This window comes from Salvelinus fontinalis, chromosome 13 (genome assembly GCF_029448725.1).
Source record: "Salvelinus fontinalis isolate EN_2023a chromosome 13, ASM2944872v1, whole genome shotgun sequence".
NCBI classification, from domain to species: domain Eukaryota; kingdom Metazoa; phylum Chordata; class Actinopteri; order Salmoniformes; family Salmonidae; genus Salvelinus; species Salvelinus fontinalis.
In genome coordinates, this window is record NC_074677.1 from 31459533 (window position 1) to 31484931 (window position 25399).

Here is a 25399-nt window from a genome sequence, read left to right on the forward strand (position 1 = left end):
GTGCTTGACAATCACTACTTGACTGAGGGACATTAGAGATACTTGTATGTGTAAGGTACAGAGATGGGGTAATCATTCAAAAATCATGTTAACCACTATTATTGCACACAGAGTGAGTCCATGCAACTTAATATGCGACTTGTTAAGAAGTTATTTACTCCTGAACTTATTTAGGCTTGCCATCTCAGCTTTACATTCTGTATTAATTTGTAACAATTTCTAAAAACAAAATTACACTTTGACGTTGTGGGGTATTGTGTGTAGATCAGTGGCATAAATTCGGGCTGTAACATAACAAAATGTGGAAAAATTCAAGGGGTGTGAATAGTTTCTGAAGGCACTGTATCTACCACAATTACCTCACACCCCTTCACATTGACTCAGTACTGGAACCCTGTGTTTATAGCCAAGTTATCATTACTCATTGCGTATTTATTAATACGTGTTATTACTTTTCTATTATTTCTTTATTTTCTCTCTGCATTGTTGGAAATGGGCTGTAAATAAGGATTTCATTGCTAGTCTACACCTGTTGTTTACGAAGCATGTGACGAATAAAAGGCCCTTCCCATCAATGCAGAGAAAAATATAAAATAATAACACAAGGAATAAATACACAATGAGTAACGATAACTTGGCTATATACACGGGGTACCAGTACGTAGTCGATGTGCAGGGATACAAGATAATTTAGGTATATTTATACATATAGGTAGGGGTAAAGTGACTAGGCAACAGGATAGATAATAAACATTAGTAGCAGTGTATGTGATGAGCCAGGGTTTCCCAAACTTTCTGGGCCCATGACCCCATTTCGATATTTGAAAATTCTCACAACCCCAACCATGTGAACAAAAGTATGTAATTAACAGCCAGTGTTAACTTTTTTATTGGAGGCTATGGTAGTCAATTGAAAAACACTGATTCTCTTCTTAACTCACAATCACATACATTATGTCAGACTAATTTGCAATTGTGAGTATCTTATCTCACCACCACTAATGAGATGGGTGTGCATGATGCATGTAGTGTCAGAGCTTCTAAAAGTCAGAGAGCGTGGTCGACAGTGTGCACCTCATCTCTGCTGTCACATCCAACCTGGATCGATATTTGGTTTTAATGCAGATGAGAGCACTGAATCCAGCTTCACACAGATATGACCTTATTTTTTCCAGTCGGAGCTTGTTTTTATTGTTATTTAATGCCAAGTTGTCTTGAACTCACTAAAGTCAGAAGTCAAAGATTTCCGAGTTTCCAGTTGTTTTGTCTTTTGAACGTCGCATTAATGCTCAGAGGGAGACGGCAGGGTATTCCCTTTGAGTCAGGAACCAAAACTCCTCCATAGTGACCCGTGAAGGCAATCAGTCACATGACAGCTCGATCAGCTGTTTGATTTCACTTACCGGCACGTCATCTGAGCCAGGATCACAGTCAAACGGATTGGAAAGTAGGTCCCAAAGTGCTCTTCCAAGCGTTGGAGGTGAGCAGTCGTCACTCATGTGGTACTTACTGATGTTGTTTCCTGTTAGAAACATGCACAGCCGAAGGGGGCATGGTTCACTTTTGAAAGACACTCTCCAATAAGAATTCTTTCCTCTGAATCCACTGATTTGGTCACTCATCTGTAGAATGTTCTTGTTTTTCCCCTGCATGCTTACATTCAGTTTGTTCAGTTTCCCAAATATGTCTGCTACGTAGGCTATGACACATTTTCTTTATGTTACACAGAAAGTCAACCAAGGCAGTTTCTTTTTATTTACATCCATTGTGAATGACAATAGCTCCTTTTTCAAAGTGACAATTCTTTCCAACACTCCCCCTTGATAACCACCAAGCCTCGGCATGAAATAGAACATTTTCATGCTCTGATCCCATATTTCCACATAGTTTTGCAAACAGGCGTGCACGCTGTGGATATGGTTTGATGTAGTTTACAATCGAAGTTACCTGCTGCAGTATATCGCCGAGTTCTTTGCTCAGCTCTTTTGCTGCCAGTTGATCTCAGTGTATCATACAATGTGTCCATATGGCAGAGGGAGACACATTCATAACTAGAGTGCCCGCGTCCCGCCATAGATGGAGCCCCATCCGTGCAAAAGCCCACAATTCGATCCCATGGAATCTGTTTGTCGTCAATATAGTCACGCAGCGCACTGAACATCCCCTGTGCCGTTTCATACTCGGGAATCGTGAGACAGAACAATATGTCATCATGACATGTATAGCAAACAAAATTCACTGCATGGGCATCTCGGCCCTCACAGCTAACGTCCATTTGGAGAGCATCAGCAGGGGAGTTTGAGTCAGTTTCCTCTTGATTGCTAAATTCATAAATTCTTTGTTTAACAGTGTTATGTGACAAAGGTATTGACGTGAGTTTTTGTGCCTCTTCCTCCCCAAACATTATTTCACCATATCAATTGCAGCCGGTAATATAAAAGTCTCTGCAATTGTGGTTTCATACCGTAGCGGGCCTAGCCATTCACCGTAGGAATAATTCAAGTGCAACGGTCAAGTGTGGTGTCACGGCCGTCGAATGAAGCAGACTAAAGTGCAGCGTTGTGAGCGCACATACTCCTTTTTATTAGGATGACGCCGACAAAAAACAATAAACAATACAAAAACAACTGTGAAGCTAAAGGCTATAGTGCCACAAACAAATACAACTTCCCACACTGAAAGGAGGGAAAAGGGCTACCTAAGTATGGTTCCCAATCAGAGACAACGATAGACAGCTGTCCCTGATTGAGAACCATACCCGGCCAAAACATAGAAATACAAAATCATAGAAAACAAAAACATAGAATGCCCACCCCAAATCACACCCTGACCAAACCAAAAAGAGACATAAAAAGGCTCTTAGGTCAGGGCGTGACATGTGGCCTTTTCCCATGATCTAAGGGCGCTCTTTGGTTGAAAGTTTTCTTTTAGATTTTGATCATTTTCATTTAGATTTTTAAGGTTAACCAAATTACTATGATTGAGATACAAAGACGATATTATAATCTATATATTTTATTTTTCTTCAGGATTTTGGAAACTCCCGTGACCTCATTTTCATATCAGGCGACCCCACGTGGGGTTGCTATCTCCAGTTAGGGATCCGCTGCTATAGGCCGTCTCATTGTCGTCAGTGATCAGGCCTACTACCGTTGTGAAATCAGCAAACTTAATGATGGTGTTGGAGCCGTGCGCAGCCATGCAGTCATGGGTGAACAGGGAGTACAGGAGGGGACTAAGCACACACCCCTGAGGTACCCCAGTGTTGAGGGACAGCGTGGCGGATGTATTGTTGTTCTTGACACAAACCGGTGCGCCTGGCACTTACTACCATACCCTGTTCAAAGGCACTTCTTTTGTCTTGCCCATTCACCCTTTGAATGGCACACATACACAACCCATGTCTCAACTGTCTCAAGGTTTAAAAATTCTTCTTTAACCTGTCTCCTCCCCTTCATCTAAACTGACTGAAGTGGATTTAACAAGTGACATCAATAAGGGATCATAACTTTCACCTGGATTCACCTGGTCAGTCTATGTCATGGAAAGAGCAGGTGTTTCTAATGTTTTGTATATTCAGTGTATATGTGCATTGCAACCAGTGGACAGCCAGTGAAAAATATGCTCTTGCAACAGTTGGATCGTGCAGATCCCAGCCTATGGAATAAAAGCTTGAGGGAGTTCCTCCCTTCTAAACTTCTCAGTGGCATTGTGCTCCATAGTGTCAAAAACTAGTTTAATTTAGGAAGACCATGAGTAGGGATTTTAATCTTCAATCTAATTTGTGCTGATTAACAACAACAACAAATTATATTTGCTGAAACCCGCACACTTTTGATAGACTTAAACAGCTGCAAAATAACGAGACATCAACATGTCACCAACAAAAACAATAGACTTACTGCAAATGCAGCATATGGAATTCATTTTACACATGCAAATAGCCCTTTTCGGTAGTGCTCAAAGCCTACCATTCCATTAAAGCAGCATTTATTTTTCAACTCAAAAGTAATGAGCCTAATCAGTCCTCCATGACAACAAAATCATAAAAAACAGTCGGCTAATAAGTCCTTTGTTTTACCAGAGCATAAACCAGAAATTATTTGGCTATCTATATATTTCTATATTTCCAAGTCATGTTTATATTCTTGAAGATCACAGTATTAATTAAATTAATTGGAATGACTGGAAATCTGACTACGATTATGCTTTATCTTTATGTGAAGAACATCAATTTATGGCCACTTATTTAAACTAAAACATTGATTTATCATGCAATAGATGTCGTTCAATTGGTAATATTAATTTTTGACATTCTTCTAATGAAGAGGAAAGTAATCTAAAAGTAAGTAATCAGATTACGTTAATGAGTTTGGGTAATCCAAAAGTTATGTTTACTGATTACAATTTTGGACAGGTTAACTAATAACTAACGAATTAAATTTAGAAAGTAACCTACCCAACCCTGTCTATCATGGATCACATAGCAAACAGTTATTTTCCGATGACCTAAGAATAGTCTTGCATCATCAACATTGAGACACCGACATTGCCTGTGCCTAGGGTGTGGAGACAGCAGCACCAATTTACGAAGGTAGAAATTTCAGACTAACACATCTTGCCGTATTCTTCTCTCCCAGGAGGCCATGTTTTCTTTGCTTCACACAAAAGATGCTGCAGCAACATCTATAGCACCTGCAAAACCAACCTAGCCAATCAGCAGGCGTGCATCTAACCCACAAGATGAGTTAAGAGCAATTGCTAGGCATTACATCAGAGTGATGAGTCACTCCCTGGGCTTGGGGGACAATACAACACATGCCCCAGTCCTTTATATCTGTCCCTCCCAACAGCCATACCAAGAATGAATGTGTGTGTTGTGTGTCTATCTGTGTGGAGACCAGAAGTCCCCACAAGAATAGTAAACAAACAAAAATTCGACCAACTGGGGATATTTTGCCGGTCCCAACAAGGAAAAATGCTATTTATAGGGGGTTGAGGTTTATGGTAAGAATTTGTGTTAAGATAAGAGTTGGGGTGTAAAGGTTAGGGTTGAATTTTGGGGTTAGGGGTTAGGGTTAGGGGTTAAGTTTAGTGGTTAGGGAAAATAAGATTTTGAATGGGAATCAATTGTGTCCTCACAAGGTTAGTAAAACAAGACCATGTGTGTGTATATGTCTAGGGAATGTGGTTAACAGGTTTTAGTAGGCATGTGTGTGTGTGTGTGTGTGTGTGTGTGTGTGTGTGTGTGTGTGTGTGTGTGTGTGTGTGTGTGTGTGTGTGTGTGTGTGTGTGTGTGTGTGTGTGTGTGTGCGTGCGTGCGTGCGTGCGTGAGGGGGTGCCATACAGGGTAGCCTATCAACTTTCGAAGGCCTTTCCACTTCAATGAAGAAAAACATCCATTCAGAAACCACGGTAGGTTGCTTTTCAGCAAACCAAAAACCCTTTCTCTTCTCCCTCCAATTCTCTATAGAATGTCTTCGGAGCTTACACAATGCAAATCAGTCTGGGTCCCTATTCATGGATTGATTAATATGCAAAGACGGCCCATCCTTATCAAACAGTCAGCAATAAAAAAAATACAACGCAAGCTACCAGTTGAGTCATTTTGGATTTTTCATCCCTTTGGTCTTTCAACTGCAATGGGTTCGTTCAATAAGTGAAATATGAAACCATTTAGTTTCGATAATAACATCCCAGTTTTTGACAATTATTCCACATTAACTCACTGATCTTAATATGAGACATTAACACCATGGCATTGTCATGACTGTCCTGTGAGGATTCAAATAGGTCAGGTCAGGTTTGCAAAGAATAACTTCAACCAGACCCCCTCTCAACCACAGAGGGGGGGAGGAGGGAACTGGTGGGGGTTAACAACTCACCCCCTGTTGTAAATCAAGGAGAGACGATTCAGGTCTCTAATGTGGCTTTGTTTCAAGAGACTTTTCACGTCGAAACTCTAACACGTTCAAAAGTGAATACTGGAACAATAATTTTAACACAGAACGTGTGGAATGGTCAGAGGCGATCTATAGAACACTAATGTTATTTTGTGATGTCATTAAAATGTTATAAAGGAAATACTGTAACTTTGAAAGTATACCCACTACATGTATGAAGTTTCCATCCGATGCGTTATGCATGTAATATGAAAAATGATGAAAGTGTTTTTGTTAAGAGAGGGATATGATTTTAGGAGCCATAAGAGATCATTGTTTTACAAACACTTTGCACAGTGACAAGTCACGCCCCTGAGTGAGGTCAGAGAGCATGTCAGCATGATGGAAACGCCCTTTCGAACAAACTGTATCAAATTATGGGTTAAGAATTAACATATCAGACCAGAAAAGCATGACGCTGCAGCTGCACGCTAAAAGTGGTTTGAACTCTGAATCGCAACACGAGGTAGAGACAATAAACTCACCTCCAGGACAATCACTAGTAAGGCTGATTAGCAGTCCTAAGTTTAGTATCTTCGAAAGAGAATTTAAGTAGGACCATCTTACTACTCTGCTCAAACAATCGCATCACGTTACTCTCATCATTCCACTGGGAACCATCGACCCGGCTGGCTAGCCTATCTTCAAAGAAGCATCTTCAGGAGCGAATGGAAGGAAAATAAACTCTGTAGTTCTGTTCAGGACTACACGACAAGTTACCGGACAACTACAAAGGACAACAGTATGAAACTTGTCGAAACCATTTTTGACAATCAGAGCCTTATAAGCGTGCCGCAAAAAGGCCCAACTCTCATTACAAGGTGGACCGGTCCACCGAGAGAGATCCGGCGAACCAAGACATGTCACGTAAATACATTTATGATTTCTTACCCAAACAGGGCGGCGGTTTGTGTGCAAAGTATATGATTACTGTAAGTGAGAGAAGTTTCTAAATGTACCAAAATATTATGTCTCTGTCCCTCTCTTCCCCCCTCTCCATCTCTTTTGTAACAAACAGCCATGTTGTGTCAGTCTGCTCTGACCTGTTTTTGACGTATTAAGTGTGTATATTTATCCTGTATTACCATTTAATTAGCTAGTAAATAAATAATTAAACCAATTTGTGTAGTACTGAATCATAAGTAAGGGTCTGGTTTTTGCAGATGCAAGGAGGTTACGACTGTTCAGAACGATGATATGACACAAGGTTCTGATTTATTAAATTTACAGTTTTTTTGTTGTTGTTTTTACCCCTTTTCGTGGTATCCATTTGGTAGTTCCAGTCTTGTCTCATTGCTGCAACTCCCGTACGGACTCGGGAGAGGCGAAGGCCGAGAGCTGTGTGTCCTCAAACACAACCCAACCAAGCCGCACTGCTTCTTGACACAATGCCCACTTAACCCGGAAGCCAGCTGCACCAATATGCCGGAGGAAACACAGTGCAACTGGCATCTGCATGCACTACACCCGGCCTGCCACAGGAGTCACTAGTGCGCGATGGGACAAGGACATCCCTGCCGGCCAAACCAGAGCCTAACGACGCTGGGACAATTGTGCGCCACCCCATGGGTCTCCCAGTTGAGGCCGGCTGCGACAGAGCCTGGACTCGAATCCAGAATCTCTAGTGGCACAGCTAGCACTGCAGTGCCTTAGACCACTGCGCCACTCGGGAGCCATAAATTGACTGTTTATGTACAGTGGGTAGAACAAGTATTTGATACACTGCCAATTTTGCAGGTTTTCCTACTTACAAAGCATGTAGAGGTCTGTAATTTTTATCATAGGTACACTTCAACTGTGAGAGACGGAATCTAATCACATTGTATCTAAAACAAAAATCCAGAAAATCACATTGTATGATTTTAAGTAATTAATTTGCATTTTATTGCATGACATAAGTATTTGATACATCAGAAAAGCTTAACTTAATATTTGGTAAAGAAACCTTTGTTTGCAATTACAGAGATCATACGTTTCTTGTAGTTCTTGACCAGGTTTGCACACACAGCAGCAGGGATTTTGGCCCACTCCTCCATACAGACCTTCTCCAGATCCTTCAGGTTTCGGGGCTGTCGCTGGGCAATACGGACTTTCAGCTCCCTCCAAAGATTTTCTGTTGGGTTCAGGTCTGGAGACTGGCTAGGCCACTCCAGGACCTTGAGATGCTTCTTACGGAGCCACTCCTTAGTTGCCCTGGTTGTGTGTTTTGGGTCGTTGTCATGCTGGAAGACCCAGCCACGACCCATCTTCAATGCTCTTACTGAGGGAAGGAGGTTGTAGGCCAAGATCTCGCGATACATGGCCCCATCCATCCTCCCCTCAATACGGTGCAGTCGTCCTGTCCCCTTTGCAGAAAAGCATCCCCAAAGAATGATGTTTCCACCTCCATGCTTCACGGTTGGGATGGTGTTCTTGGGGTTGTACTCATCCTTCTTCTTCCTCCAAACACGGCGAGTGGAGTTTAGACCGAAAAGCTCTATTTTTGTCTCATCAGACCACATGAACCTCTCCCATACCTCCTCTGGATCATCCAGATGGTCATTGGCAAACTTCAGATGGGCCTGGACATGCGCTGGCTTGAGCAGGGGGACCTTGCATGCGCTGCAGGATTTTAATCCATGACGGCGTAGTGTGTTACTAATGGTTTTCTTTGAGACTGTGGTCCCAGTTCTCTTCAGGTCATTGACCAGGTCCTGCCATGTAGTTCTGGGCTGATCCCTCACCATCCTCATGATCATTGATGCCCCACGAGGTGAGATCTTGCATGGAGCCCCAGACCGAGGGTGATTGACCCTCATCTTGAACTTCTTCCATTTTCTAATAATTGTGCCAACAGTTGTTGCCTTCTCACCAAGCTGCTTGCCTATTGTCCTGTAGCCCATCCCAGCCTTGTGCAGGTCTACAATTTTATCCCTGATGTCCTTACACAGCTCTCTAGTCTTGGCCATTGTGGAGAGGTTGGAGTCTGTTTGATTGAGTGTGTGGATAGGTGTCTTTTATACAAGTAACGAGTTCAAACAGGTGCAGTTAATACAGGTAATGAGTGGAGAACAGGAGGACTTCTTAAAGAAAAACTAACAGGTCTGTGAGAGCCGGAATTCTTACTGGTTGGTAGGTGTATCAAATACTTATGTCATGCAATAAAATGCTAATTAATGACTTAAAAATCATAGAATGTGATTTTCTGGATTTTTGTTTTAGATTCCGTCTCACAGTTGAAGTGTACCTATGATAAAAATTACAGACCTCTACATGCTTTGTAAGTAGGAAAACCTGCAGTGTATCAAATACTTGTTCTCCCCACTGTATATATGATAAAGACCTTTTAGAGTTTAATATTAGGAGATGGTAACTCTTTAAAGAAACACTCTCGTGATGCCCCAGATCGTAATGAGTTAATTGTTACAATTTAATTTAATCGGGTAACAATTAAACATAGTTAGTTGGTTAGATAAATAACAGTCCTCAGATTAATGTTAAATCAAGTCACAACAGCATTGAGAATCTTTTGCACATAATACAGGTTATTCAGCCCCCAAAATCTGTTCCACTATTCCAATTAAACATGCTGACCTACAACTGCACTACAGCCACAGAAATACTTTAGACTTGAACACATAGTGAAGAGTCTTCAGGATAAAATCTACAATGTCTTCATCAGGCTTGAGCAAATGGAAGTGGCGCAGCAACAAATTACTCACCCATGAGATTTCTGTTTTGTAGTTAAATCATATCACCTTCAAGCCTGCCCATTGAGCAAATAATTTAAGCCTTTCCATTTTCAGTCCATTATTGCACTTGCTAAGGTCTTCCTCAATAATTAAATATACTTTTGACTGGATTGGTTCAAAGGGGCTCTCTTAAGTTTATGTTCCATGAAGAACAGTCATCATTGGGATGAAATCAATTCTTCCAAATGAGGCTTATCAATGAACCACAGAAAATCTAATTTTGGCTCACTAAATTGAATTGCCGCCCATCTCCACATTCACACAGTCTTTTGAACAATCCTAGACACACAGGGGTTTTCCAACGTCTTAGTGAACAAAATCAGCATTGACCGCAGAATCTGCTGCGAGAATCTAACTCGACTCACAGCGAGGGAGAGCTGTGACACACTGGTCTGGAAAGGAGGCCATTGTAAATGCAGAATCGTGCTGAGCTTTGATTGGTTATCCTTTTTTTTTTTTATCTATCCTGGGGTGTTGAGACCTCACGTTGTTTGGAAGGAGGCGGCGCTGAGGGACTGTGTGGTTTTCCATGTGGGTGTTGGAGTGAGAAAGACAGAGGAGAACCAATCAGTAAAAAAGCACATCCCCTTCATTATCGACGTATCATACAGACAAAATACAAATAGCCTTTCCAAATGAAGTCAGGAGGACTGCAGTTGAGCTGACAGAAGGAATGATGAACTTTAAAAGAGGTTGTGGTTAACCCCTTGTTGGGCCCACAAAAAAGAGCAGATTTGTATTAAATACAGGATGAATGACCTGTACTTCATACACACAGACCTAGCCAATCATTACAAACAAGAGTAGAGCTACGTTGAAGACTATCAATGTTATGCCAAATTTAACGTACAATTTACCTCCACTTTGGGTACACACAATGCTGTACATAATTATTATTATTATGTACATTACAGAGTAGTCTAAAACTTTGTGTGTATATCCCTTTAAACGCTATGCCTCTCACCCAACAGGAACGGGGCAGGGTTTGAAGCTGGATGTTTTATTCATATCTCATTCCAAACAACAGACCGAAAGCCTTATAATTTTCCCTTGTTAAGCTGCTTTTTACAGTTTCCCCCTCTCAAAAAAGGGAATCATATTTTCATAGTGGCTTTGAACTTGCCACAGAAGTTGAAACCTCAGATGTTAACCATCTTGGAATTGTTTATTTTCTGTCCAACTGTTGACTAATCTTAAACTTCACCCTCTTCTTGAGGTAAACTCTATTCCGAACACAAAAACAACACGCTTTTTGCAAAGTCTTTGCACTCCCCATTTTTTATTTGCTTAATTTTAAAGAACTCTCTGAAGTGTGTTCTCTCCTGGATTTACTTTTTTGACATTGATGGGGACCTGAACCTTCCAAAAAGCAGCAGAGCCAGGGGCTTCCGAGAGAATGCCACCAATGTGATAGGAATGTGTGGCGGGAGCCATCGTTTGGCTGGCAGTCACATGTGCACTTAATGGTAAGGGTCATAACATGTCAACACCAGACAACAGCACAGGCACAGTTTTTGCACCACTACCGTCTGTCACAAATCACACAGCCCCAATGCAATATTCCAACCGTGACAGGAGACAACTACAAAACCTCCTTAAAACAGCTTCCGGGAGACAAATGTGATGTAAGAAAAAGAGAAGGGAAGAATGGCAGTGATTCTCAAATGTGCTTCTCACTTGACTGAGTCAGAGAATGAAATGTAACCAGCAACAGCTCCCTGTCTGTCTAGTTGGATCCCCTATGTGCTCTCTGGCTTCAGACTGATGGCAACAGATGTGATGATGCACCTCCATTCCACAGAACTAGTTACTGTTAATACTCCCCCAACCAGCCAAAGCCTTTGTCTTGCTGCCTTTTAGTCAAGCCCGTCGTAAAATATAAGCCACTTTTCATATTCAATTAGTTTCTTTCTCAAACAATATATATAATTTCATCCAGCAAAGAATCTAGCGGCATTTTCTTGGATGTTGGCCATGGTTCCTTGTTAGTCACTGGCATCGGAATGTAAATATCAGCGAACTGGAACTGAATACTTTTAATTACATTGTTCCTGTACAATTTTTAAAATCTGCTTTCTAACATATTACTGTCGTTACTTGCCTAAAAATTGTACAGGAACAATGTAATTAAAAGTATTCAGTTCCAGTTCGCTGATATTTACATAACACTTCACTAACACTTCACAGGCTAATCAAATAATGTGATCCTTTTTAAAAATGTATTTAACCTTTATTTACCTAGGCAAGTCAGTTAAGAACAAATTCTTATTTACAACGACGGCCTACCCCGGCCAAAACCGTACGACACTGGTTCAATTGTGCGCCGCCCTATGGGACTCCGAATCAAAGCAAGATGTGATACAGCCTGGATTTGAACCAGGTACTGTAGTGATGCCTCTTGCACTGAGATGCAGTGCCTTAGACCATTGCGCCACGCAACTCCCTTTCAATGGAGTAGGACTTAGTTATTCACAATTGTTAAATTATCTCTCTCTAGTCCACTGCACTTTCCCTCCTCAAAATGAACTGAATCTGGTTATTTATAGTGAACACTGGAGTAGGCTACTGATTTTGAGGAACCCTTAATATTCCCCCTACTGTTGCTTAGTCCTCATGACCATTTTCTTCCTCACATTTTCACTGGAGCTACCCTCCTCCTAAACCTCCCTGACATCAATGTCACCTCCCTAGCTCAACCAAAGACAAAAGTGTTTTGTGTTTGTCAATAAAAAAAACATACTCATTCTCATCTTTATGCAAAAACACACATGTAGGCCTATTCTTAACAATTAGTTTTATGGAATGTGTATCTGCATGTGCATGTGTGTCAGAGAGAGCAAGGAGGGGGGTCCTCCTGCCTGAGGACAGCACTCTCTGATTGGATATAATTGTTTACCATGGAATTCACAATGACTACTGAGCCATTTCTTTAGATCTTTACATAAATAGTCAGTGGCGTCTATTCTTGGATGCCAAAGCAAGCCAGGCCCCCCCCCCCCCCCCAAAAAAAAAGAAACATAATTTTCCTTCAATTCTGAAGAGGCTGAATGTATCTCACAGGTGAAAACACCCGAGTGAGCGAAACAGCGCCCCTCTGTCTCTCTTGATGCTGTCTGGTCCAAACGAGTATGACATTGCTGCCACCCGTAGCATTGAATGCAGGGGAAGCCAGCGAGCATCTGGCCTCCCTTGAATAAAACAATATAAAACATTTGCCATTCAGCGTCGCGCTAAACTGAGCAAGCTCAACTGTGAACGGTCCTGGAGCACCCAAACAAATGGTCAAGGGAAACCAGCTTGGATTTGGCGTCACTCCTATCAAAACCCTCAGACCAAATGAAATTGACAGAAAAACTGTTAATTTATCATCGAATCACAGCCTACTTCGCCAAAGAGGTGATGACTTAACAAGCGCATTCACGACAAAAGCACTGTCGTTACACCAATGTACCTAACCATAAACATCAATGCCTTTCTTAAAATCAATACACAAGTATATTTTATTAAACCTGCATATTTCGTTAAAATAAATTCATGCTATCAGGCAATATTAACTAGGGAAATTGTCACTTCTCTTGCGTTCTGTGCAAGCAGAGTCAGGGTATATGCAGCAGTTTGGGCCGCCTGGCTCGTTGCGAACTGTGTGAAGACCATTTCTTCCTTACAAAGACGGTAAGTAATTTGCCAGAATTTTACATAATTATGACATAACATTGAAGGTTGTGCAATGTAACAGCGATATTTAGACTTATGGATGCCACCCGTTCAATAAAATACCGAATGGTTCCGTATTTCACTGAAAGAATAAACGTTTTGTTTTCGAAATTATAGTTTCCGGATTTGAACATATTAACAACCTAAGGCTCGTATTTCTGTGTGTTTTATTATATTATAATAAAGTATATGATTTGATAGAGCAGTCTGGTAGCGGTGAACCACCAGCTTTCATATGTTCTCATGTTCTGAGCAAGGATCATAAACGTTTGCTTTTTTACATGGCACATATTGCACTTTCACTTTCTTCTCCAACACTGTGTTTTTGCATTATTTAAACCAAATTGAACATGTTTCATTACTTATTTGAGATTAAATCGATTTTATTTATGAATTATATTAAGTTAAAATGAAAGTGTTCATTCAGTATTGTTGTAATTGTTATTATTACAAATATATATATATATATAAATCGTCTGATTAATCGGTATCAGCTTTTTTTGGTCCTCCAATAATCGGTATCGGCATTGAAAATTCATAATCGGTCGACCTCTAAAGCTGACCACACTGCTCGTGTCACGTGCGCAAGCATTGCAAAAAAAATAAAAATGTACACATACATGTTATTCAATCATTGCACCCACACTGCTCGCGAGCGTCTGCGTGGCCAGGCGCTAAAATAGAAATTGGTTCTATTTGTGACTCTCAACGCGCTGCAAGTCCAGCCTCTCCCATCTCCTCATTGGTTTTCAGGAGCATATACCCATGTGGGTGATTGAAAGAACTCTGGTCGGTCGGTTATAGTAATGCTTTAAAGTTGGTTGCCAACTGCCATATAAAGGCCAAAGAAGAAAAAGAAGCCTGAAGGAAGGAGGAGAGATGAGGAGAAACAAATTCGATTTATATGTGGATTAATTGTCAAAGTAAGGGACCTTGTGCATTTCAGGTAAAATAACAACCCAAATATATACCAGGAGAAATTAGCTAGCAACAGCAAGCTAGCTAGGTAAATTTCCATAAATGTTTAATGATTTTTGACCTGTCCCCAAATTAATATAATTGGTTCAGAGTTTGTTTTGACATTTCAACCTGTGTGTCCTGATCGCTTCTGATGTGGGTTAAAATCAACTTGGGCACGCAGATGCACGCGCGCTTGTGGTTTGGTCAGCATGTTACTATACATGCAGTATGCTTTGTAGACGTCACCAGACAGAGGTTGCTATCCGGTTTTGTGATAAAACAAAGGTGTGGCTGAATTTATTCTGACACTGTATTCTTATTGTCTCCGACTTTAGGCCTATATATCACGGTCACAAAGCATAGGAATTTAACAGGTTATAGAGCAAACAATGCAATTATCACAACACAGGTTAATTTCTTTTGGGGGGGGGGGGGGGCTTCCCCAGTGATTTTACCCACACCCGGCTGCTGATAATAGTAGCATATATTCTCCATAGACAGAAAGAAAAACACTGTACAAGCCATGGGTTTGTTTCCTCTCCAAAAATCAATAGGCCAATTCGGGGGAGAAAAAAAATCTCAGACGCATATACAAAGTGTCATTATAACCCTGACTGGAAGGGCTTGCTAGGTCCATCAAATGTATGTATAATGTCAAATGTATTGATGTAGCTAAGTATGCTACTATGTGGTTCACGTTACTACTATGTGGTTCACGTTACAAGCATGCACGGTCTGTCAGCACCGAGCTCCATTGATTCAATACAATGTAGCCTATCATATTGAAGGCTGCAACTCTTACTGACAATCAGCCACGGGATATTTTCAATCGTCTCACATGTACGCATGAATTTATAAAAAAAATCCCTTAAACAATTGTCATTGAAAACAAAATAAGACATTAGGCTTTCAAGTTTAACCTAGAATACTATAATCCACTAAGAAATTCAGTAGCTAGCACGTTCTAAAAAATGTTTTGCATGTGCATAGGGTTGAGGACCGAAACAAAGCATCCCCATTAGCAACCAACGTTTGAGCACAATATGTGCGAGACCTCAACATCTATATTTAATGCATAAAAAGCTACCCAACTCATTTTATTAGACTACTGTAAATGGTTATAGGTTTCTCATAAATTCAATGTGACAGGCATCACATCTAACACATTCAAAATGAAACTCTTGGGGGATTTTGCTGACAAAGGTGCACCGATGAAATGCTTGTTTCCCCAAGACCAAATGCACCCGTCTTCCCCTTGGAGCTTAACCCACTCCTCAGCAACAACAAAGCTCAGGGTTAAGAAAAACAGGTTGTCAAACTGCTCCTATCAAACCATGTCTAGTCCAGAGAGCCCAAATCACGAGGAATACAGCTCAATTAAAGGACAAGTGATATTCTCTTATTACGCAGATAGTTACCAGTAGCCTACGGACAGTAGCCTATTCGGGATTTAGTCTATACGGCGATGAAATAAGGCAAAAAAATATAGTTAATTTCCTTTCATGTTACCACAGCCATTATTGAGAGAACATAGCCTACTATCCCGTTTCTCTCATATATGAGAAAATCATGTTTTCAGAGCCTCTGTGTCCTTCCTATATCCAAGGCAACAGCTCCAATATGATATAACTAACTGTCCATTGAAACACATATGAGACGCGGTAAGCACCGATGAGATACGGATGCTGCTATAAAAATAACAAAACACAGAACTTTCAGAATTTATAGAAAACTTTCATTATTCAATGAATAAAGGTGGCCATCTCCAATAAAACATTTAAATTTTTTATAAAAACATCATCTTACCTGCATAGCCAACGAAGAGCAATGCCCAGATGAGATCCATTGTTTGAAGCATTGCAATATCACAAAGTTATTCTCCTTGAAGAATAGATAGACAGACTTGGCGGGACGAGTTCTGTGTTCTGAAGAAATATTTGTTTTCCAACTATTGTATTCTGATAGCAATATTATAATTGGTCTTGCCGGTATCCTGGAACGCACGCGAGTAGAACGAAGAATGAGTGACAAGCAGCAGCCGTAGCACACACAACACGAATTAATCCGCCAGGGCAAAGCGTTTGCGCTCAGACGCTCGAGGGGGGCAATGGGATGCAGGCACAAACTAGTGCGCTCAGTTAGTCGTTCTCCACTGCGGCTGCACAGAGACGGCTGATGGTGTGTTAGGAAAATCTTGTCATGGAGTTTGTGAATAATTCGGATTAGGAATGTCACGAAACCACTATTGAGCCTTACAAAACCGAAGTGCATTTTGAGAAGATCTTTAACCAAAAATATTTTAAGGCTAAGTCTACATTTAAATGTAAGTCTACATCCGCACGTACTGAGGAGATGTGCAGTTTTGCGCAATTGTGCATTGTCTCCACCTACTGTTTATCACCATGTGACTCGCCAAATTACCAGTTCACCTTTCTCATGATGAAAATTCATGGATGCATTCCTTGTGCAGCTTTCCTTATTATCCCACGTTTTGTATTTAGCACCTAATTTAACCACACTGTGGTACCTGCTTAGTCCATAAATGCATGAATCTTAAACCAGTCCGTATTTTTTTTTTAGGAAGCTCAGTCACCATCTGGTCATGACAACGACACTCGGCGACCTAATTAATAGCCTAAAATGCTTCCCGGGAAAATAGGGCATCCTCTGCACTGCGTCACCAAAGTCCCCTCTAACTAAACTGCATATTTTTATAGTTTCCAATTCCTGTTAGCAGTAACGGACTACACAGAAATCCCGCAAGTGGCACGCCTCCCTTTATGCCAAGTGCAAACCACATTTAATGTTATGTTTCAGGACGACTAGAGCAGACAATTCATTAGTAGGTGCAACATGAGGTTGTCCATAGAAACCCGAGAGTTGCATTTCTATGGCCATTTGATTAATAAGCTACTTAGCATTTTACACCATATATATTTAACACCATTTCATGCCTTCAACAGCTATCTGTCATGAGCAGACATTCTCATATTCACACAAGTGATATCCATTTGATCAATGGAACTTGCTCCTATGGTTAATATCTTATTGAAAAAGGTGAAAAGGCCTACTTATGCATGAACATGTAGACCACAGTACACTCTCCAAAACATATCAAATCCACAATCAGATAGAATCTCAGTTTGTCTTACTGTAAGATGCCTATCTACCAGCTGTAGTTAAATTCCCATTTGCAAGAGACAATCCTGAAATAGCTGACCTTAAATGCTTATTCATGGAGCCCAACACCTGTCTAGTTAATGCAGATCTGTCACACATTTGTACTACTTTATTAAGTATATCCCAAATGGGAAGAACGAAGCTGATTAAAAACCTGCATTAACTGATGCTAAACTCCTGCCATATTACCACATCCATACTAAGCTAAGCTTAGCTAAGCATTGAAAGATTATCAACTTAATTTTTTATTTTTATTTAACCTTTATTTAACTAGGCAAGTCAGTTAAAAACAAATTCTTATTTACAATGACGGCCTACCCGAACGACGCTGGGCCAATTGTGCACCGCCCTATGGGACTCCCAATCACAGCCAGTTGTGATACAGCCTGGAATTGAACCAGGGTCTGTTGTGACGCAACTTAACTAGACTAAGGTGGTGTGTATGAGGAAATTGGGAACTGTTAGACAATACTCATATTTCTATGTGGGTTCTAAGGTTCGAAGGCCAGGTGGCTTCATGCTGTGGCTGATGCATCAGAACTTTTCTTGCGGGTGTTGCCCAAAAAGATAGGAACTGATGCCCCCATTGGTCGCCTTGTGGAAGTGCATCAAATTTTGTCCAAATTTACAATGTGTCCATAATACCAATGTATTTATATCGTAGTTCAAAATTAAAATAAATTAATGAATCAAATCTAACTTTATTTGCCACATGCGCCGAATACAACAAGTGTAGACTTTACCATGGAATGCTTGCTTACACGCCCTTAACCAACAGTGCAGTTCAAGGAGAAGAAAATATTTACCAAGTAGGCTAAAATAAAAAGTAACACAATAATAATAACGAGGCTATATACAGGGGGCACCGGTACCGAGTCAGTGTGCAGGGATACAGGCTAGTTGAAGTAATCTGTATATGTAGGTGAGGACGAAGTGACCATACATAGGTAACAAACAAACAGCGAGTAACAGTGAGTCAATGTAAATTGTCCAGTGGTGATTTTTATGAATGGTTCAGCAGTCTAATGGCTTGGGGGTAGAAGCTGTTGAGGAGCCTTTTGGTCCTCGACATGGCGCTCCGGTACCGCTTGCCGTGCGGTAGCAGAGAAAACAGTCTATAACTTGGGTGACTGGAGTCTCTGACAATTTTATGGGCTTTCCTCTGACACCGCCTATTATATAGGTCCTGAATGGCTGGAAGCTTGGCCCCAGTGATGTACTGGGCCGTTCGCACTACCCTCTGTAGCACCTTACGGTCAAATGCCGAGCAGTTGCCATACCAGGTGGTGATGCAACCAGTCAGGATACTCTCGATGGTGCAGCTGTAGAACCTTTTGAGGATCTGGGGGCCCATGCAAAATCTCTCCTGATGGGGAAAAGGTTTTGTCGTGCCCTCTTCACGACTGTCTTGGTATGTTTGGACCATGATAGTTCGTTGGTGATGTGGACACCAAGGAACTTGAAACTCTCGACCCGTTCCACTACAGTCCCGTCGATGTTAATGGGGGCCTGTTCGTCCCGCCTTTTCCTGTATTCCACGATCAGCTCCTTTGTCTTGCTCACATTGAGGGGGAGGTTGTTGTCCTAGCACAACACTGCCAGTTCTCTGATCTCCTCCCTATAGGCCGTCTCATCGTTGTCGGTGATCAGGCCAACCACTGTTGTGTCGTCAGTACACTTTTGATAGTGTTGGAGTCGTGTTTGGCCACGCAGTTGTGGGTGAACAGGGAATACAGGAGGGGACTAAGTTTCACCCCTGAGGGGCGACAGTGTTAAGGATCAGCGTGGCAGATGTGTTGTTGTCTACTCTTACCACCTGGAGGCGCCCCGTCAGGAAGTCCAGGATCCAGTTGTGGAGGAAGGTGTTTAGTTCCAGAGATTCGTGGGCACTATGGTATTGAATGCTGAGCTGTAGTCGATGAACAGCATTCACATAGGTGTTCCTTTTGTCCAGGTGAGAAAGGGCGGTGTAGAGTGCGATTGAGATTGCGTCATCTGTGGATCAGTTGGGGCGGTATGTGAATTGGAGTGGGTCTAGGGTGTCTGGGAGGATGCTGTTGATGTGAGCCATGACCAGCCTTTCAAAGCACTTCATGGCTACCGACGTGAGTGCCACGGGGCGGTAATCATTTAGGCAGGTTACCTTCGCTTCCTTGGGCACAGGGACTATGGTGGTCTGCTTGAAACATGTAGGTATTACAGACTCGGTCAGGGAGAGTTTGAAAATGTCAGTGAAGACACTTGACAGTTGGTCCGCGGATGCTTTGAGTACACGTCCTGGTAATACGTCTGGTCCAGCGGCTTTGTGAATGTTGACCTCTTTAAAGGTTTTGTTCACATCGGCTACCAAGAGTGTTATCACACAGTCATCCAGAACAACTGGTGCTCTCGTGCAAGCTTCAGTGTTGCTTGCCTCGAAGCGAGCATAAAAGGCATTAAGCTCGTCTGGTAGGCTCACGTCACTGGTAGGCTCACGTCACTTATCCTGAAAAACTCCCCAGTACTTAACGATTATATACACACCCATAACATGATGCAGCCACAACTATGCTTGAAAATATGGAGAGCGATACTCAGTAATGTATTGGATTTGTCCCAAAAGTAACACTTTGTATTCAGGACCAAAAGTGAATCGCCTTGCCACATTTTTTGCAGTATTACTTTAGTGCTTTGTTGCAAACTGTCAGGACCCGGTGCGAGAAACAGTCACTAATAATCGTCAGAACCCAGAAGATGAGGCAGACACAGCAGTACTAGAGATGGTGGTTTAATTAAAGAACAAAATCTTCAGGCAAAGAATCTAAATCCACAATGTCCAAACATAAAGCCAAGAAGCACAAAATGGATATCCTCCAAAATACAAAGAAACTCCACAAAGTGGTAAAAACAGCAGGGAAAAAACAAACCTCCCGTGGGTCCCGTGTAGCTCAGTTGGTAGAGCATGGCGCTTGCAACGCCAGGGTTGTGGGTTCGATTCCCACGGGGGGCCAGTACAAAAAAAGTATGAATGTATGTACTTGTAAGTCGCTCTGGATAAGAGCGTCTGCTAAATGACTTAAATGTAAATGTAAATGTAAACCTCAAAAGACTACTCAAAAATACACAATAACTAAACCAGAGAACCTCTGGAAAATCCAATAAGAGAATCATATGTTCAGAACAAGGCTTGGGCTGGGGCTGGGTGCTAACATACAAACACTGAGCAAGGAACTGAGGAACACACAGGGTTTAAATACTAACAAGGGAACGACACACAGGTGCAAACAATAATTAGAGCAAGGAAAAACAAAAGGTACAAAAAAGGTGCAATGGGGACATCTAGTGACCAAAACCTGAACAGTCCTGGCCAAAACCTGACACAAACAGTATGCATGTTTTGGAATATTTTTATTCTGTAGAGACTTCCTTCTTTTCACTCTGTCATTTAGGTTAGTATTGTGGAGCAACTACAATATTGTTCATCCATCCTCAGTTTTCTCCTATCACAGCCATCAAACTGTTTTAAAGTCACCATTGGCTGCATGGTGAAAGCCTGAGTGGCTTCCTTCCTCTGAATTAGGAAGGACGCCTGTATCTTTGTAGTGACTGGGTGTATATATACAACATCCAATGTGTAATTATAAACTTCACCATGCTCGAAGGGTTAAGCACATTTTTACTTGTGAACTTATTTAGGCTTGCCATAACAGAAGGGTTGAATACTTATTGACTTAAAAAAACGGAATTCCACTTTGACATTGTGGGGCATTATGTGTAGATCAGTGACACAAAACTGCAATTTAATCCATTTTAAATTCAGACTGTAGCACAACAATCTAAAGTATAATGAATACACCATCCAAAGTATAATAACGCCATGCTCAAAGGGATATTCAATGTCTGCTTTTATTATTTACCTTTCTACCAATAGGTGGCCATCCTTTGCAAAGGATTAACAAAGGGGTTGAATACTTATTGACACAAGACATTTCAGCTTTTCATTTGTAATACATTTGTTAAAATTCTAAAAACATAGTTCCACTTTGACATTATGGGTGTTGTGAGTGTAGGTGAGTGGCCAAGAAATCTCAATTTAATCTATTTTAAATTCAGGCTGTAACACAACTAAATGTGGAACAGGTCAAGGGGTGTAGGCACTGTACATTATGGGTATGGACAGTATGTGAATATATACAGCAGTAGTTATACATTGAATATACAAAGCATTGAGAACACCTGCTCTTTCCATGACAGACTGACCAAGTGAATCCAGACGTAAGCTATGATCCCTTATTGATGTCACTTGTTAAATCCACTTCAATCTGTGTAGATGAAAGAGAGGAGAAGCGTTAAAGAAGTATTTTGTATCCTTAAGACATGGATTGTGTATGTGTGCCATTCAGAGGGTGAATGGGTAAGACAAAATATTTAACTGCCTTTGAACGGGGTATGGTAGTAGGTGCCAGGCGCACCGGTTTGTGTCAAGAACTGCAATGCTGGGATATTCACATTCAACAGTTTTCTGTTTGTACCAAGTAAGTATGGTCCACCACCCATAGGACATCCACCCAACTTGACACAACTGTGGGAAGCATTAGTCAACATGGGCCAGCATCCCTGTTGAATGCTTTCGACACCTTGTAGAGTCCATGTCCCGTTCTGAGGGCAAAAGGGAGGGTGCAACTCAATATTAGGGAGGTGTTCCTAATGTTTGGTATACTCAGTGTAGATTTATTTGGGTAGCCCATGCCCACGTCAAAGGTGATATTAAATGCCCACAGTGAAATGGGCACTTGTGTAATCAAGCAGAGTAAGCACTGATGTCATTGCTTTATCTGCTGAAATGGAAGGAGACAATGTGTCTGGATGAGCTGTATGTGGGAATTTCCTGGTTCAGATTCTAAGGACAAGGAAGAACCAACATTTGAAGTTTTTTAGGCCCTGGGTGTAACATACTCGCCCTTACAGAAAAGTCACATGTGAAATCATGTGAAAATGTGTTTTTGGAACACTTCATGTGGTCACATATTTTCACGTGTAGTTTTATGTTATCATATGTTGTTATACACATCACATTAACATCACATGTGATCACATGTAAACATGTGTTTTTAGAACACTGGAACTTTTTGAAATTGTACTTCTATCAGCATTCCTTTTCTTCATGTGGTATAGTTTAAAAAACAAATCAAATTGTATTTGTCACATGCACCGACTACAGAGAGAACAGTCTATGACTAGGGTGGCTGGAGTTGTTGACAAATTTTAGGGCCTTCCTCTGACACAGCCTGGTATAGAGGTCCTGGATGGCAGGAGTTTGCTTGGCCCCAATGATGTACTGGACCCTCTGTAGTTCCTTGCGGTCGGAGGCCGAGCAGTTGCCATACTAGACGGTGATGCAACCAGTCAGGATGCTCTCGACGGTGCAGCTGTAGAACTTTTTGAGGATCTGAGAACACATTCCAAATCTTTTCAGTCACCTGAGGGGGAATAGGTTTTGTCGTGCCCTCTTCATGACTGTCATGGTGTGCTTGGACCATGTTAGTTTGTTGGTGATGTGGACACCAAGGAAGTTGAAGCTCTCAACCTGCTCCACTGCAGCCCCGTCGATGAGAATGGGGGCGTGCTCGGGTCCTCCTTTTCCTGTAGTACACAATCATCTCTTTTGTCTTGATCACATTTAGGGAGAGGTTGTTATCCTGGCACCACACGGCCAGGTCTCTGACCTCCTCCCTATAAGCTGTCTCATTGTCGGTGATCAGGCCTACCACTGTTGTGTCATCGGCAAATTTAATGATGGTGTTGGAGTCGTGCCTGGCCGTGCAGTCAGTTAGTGCCATTCAGAAGCAAAGTTATCTGGGGTGTCAATTGAGTACCTCTTGCTCTAATCCTTCACACCCTCATCAAACAACCAATCGTTATCAAAGACAATGTGAAGTGGAGGACTTGGAGAGGCTGAAAGAGGAGTGATCAGGAAATTCATTTGTGTGAAGGTATGCATCATTTAGTTTAGATACTCATGCTGCTGGCTTAACAAACATTGCAAACAAAAGCCTTTTTCATGGCTTTTGGTGGTAGCATGTCAGTAAAAATATCCTGTTCATGTTTATTTTTGTTCCTTGCACTGTTTTTAAGTTTCACTATTTATTTTATAGATGTCAATTGGGCTGGGTTTTGATTTGAACTTGGCTTGGAACAGCACAGGCTATTTGAGTGCCCTGATCCAAGCTATTGCCAAAATAGCAACTAGGGCTTCCCCAGTTACACTTGGAATGTCCCCGCCTGTGCTGTTCTAAGCCAAATTCAAATCAAAACCTGTAAAAAAAATTGTGAAACTTAACAAAAACAGTGCGAGGAACAAAAATAAGCTTGAATAGGATATTGTTACTGACATGCTGCCCCCAAAGCCATGAAAAAGGCTTTTGTTTGCAATGTTTGTTAAGCCAGCCTGAAATTCACCAGAGGTAACATGAGAGTATCTCAACAAAATGATACATATCTGCACACAAAGGGGTTTCCTGATCACTGCTCTTTCAGCCTTTCCACGTCCTCCCCTCCACATCGTCTTCGATAAAGATTGGTTGTTAGATGAGTGTGTGAAGGATTAGAGCAATAGTTACTCAATCGACACCCCAGGGAACTTTGCTCCTGAAGGGCATTTACACACCAAAAAGGAACAAATTACATTTAAGACTTGTTTTTGAAGTTATACCATTTGAAGAGAAGGAATGTTGATAGAAGTATAATTTCAAAAAGTTCCAGTGGTCACACTCTCACAAAGGGAGGGGAAAGGAGTTCAACTAGGCTTGGTCTGCCCTTTTAGAGAAGCCACATGAATATTGCATGAAGTGTTCAAAAAAAAGTTTTCATGTGATTTTATGTGAAGTTAACGAGATATGTGACATGTAAAGCTAGGGCCGGATTCAGAAATCAAAGGCCCTGGGGCTTTGTTTTTTTAATAGCCCCCCCATTTCATGCAATTCTGAGTAATTTACATGACAAAAGATACCATACAAATTACCAAAATGAACAGCTACTCTGAAACTGACAAACTGAGATCAATTTGGTCTTGAATTCAAACAAACAATAGCCCAGGCCAATGAAGCAACACACATAGAATTGCGCCGGAGAGGATGGCTGACGTTTTACGTGCTCCTAACAAACTGTGTTATTAGTTCGTTTTTTTGCATTGTTTGTAACTTCTTTTTTTTTTAAACGTATTTTGTACATAATGTTGCTGCTGCCATCTATTATGACCGAAAATTACTTCTGGACATCAGAACAGCGATTACTCACCACGAACTAGTAGAAGCTTTTTCCTGTAACGAGTCCGACTATCACGTTTCAGGTAAGACCCAAATGCAGACTGTGTTGAAGTAACAATGTTTATTACAGCAACAGGGGCAGGCAAACAACAGGTCAAGGCAGACAGGGGTCGATAATCCAGAGTAGTGGGGCAAAGGTACAGGACGGCAGGCAGGTTCAGGGTCAGGAAACTGGAGACAAAGGGCTGTAAGACATGGCTTTAAATCTAGACACAGGAAAGGTAGGAAGAATACGGAAGGGATTAATGATCTTGGAGTGGGGGCAAAACGTCTTGGCTTCCGGGGGTGTAGCCACGGGACTATAGCGGCGTGCCAGCGCATCTGGCTTGACCTTCTTGGATACCAGTCGGTTCTGCAGAAGCAAAGTGGCCTGGGCCTTACTGAACCCCTCCCAGAGGTCCTGGTACTCTGCGGGGCTGACTGAGAGGTCCGGGGCAATTTCCAAGCCCCCAGGAAGATGTCCAGGCAGAGCTGACTTCAGGCAATGAGTGTGACAGGATGGGTTCCAGCCCACAATGGCACCAGTAGCCCAGTCAATAGAGGGATTGTGTCGCTGGAGCCAAGAGAA

General features: G+C 41.6%; 1 protein-coding gene across 7 annotated transcripts in view; it reads right to left on the reverse strand.

Moving 5' to 3' along the window:
• LOC129868437 (neural cell adhesion molecule 1-like) overlaps positions 1 to 16688 on the reverse strand; it is a 341207-nt gene extending 324519 nt beyond the window's left edge. The window contains exon 1 of one of the 7 annotated variants that reach the window (XM_055942410.1): positions 16154 to 16688. Coding sequence is in view for 6 of the 7 variants with exons in the window: in XM_055942408.1 (XP_055798383.1) it covers positions 16154 to 16205 (52 nt within the window). In the remaining variant the exon portion in view is untranslated. The remainder of the gene's footprint in view (positions 1 to 16153) is intronic. The other 6 variants (XM_055942408.1, XM_055942409.1, XM_055942412.1 and 3 more) reach the window with 6 other exon arrangements.
• Between the last annotated feature and the right edge of the window lie 8711 nt (positions 16689 to 25399).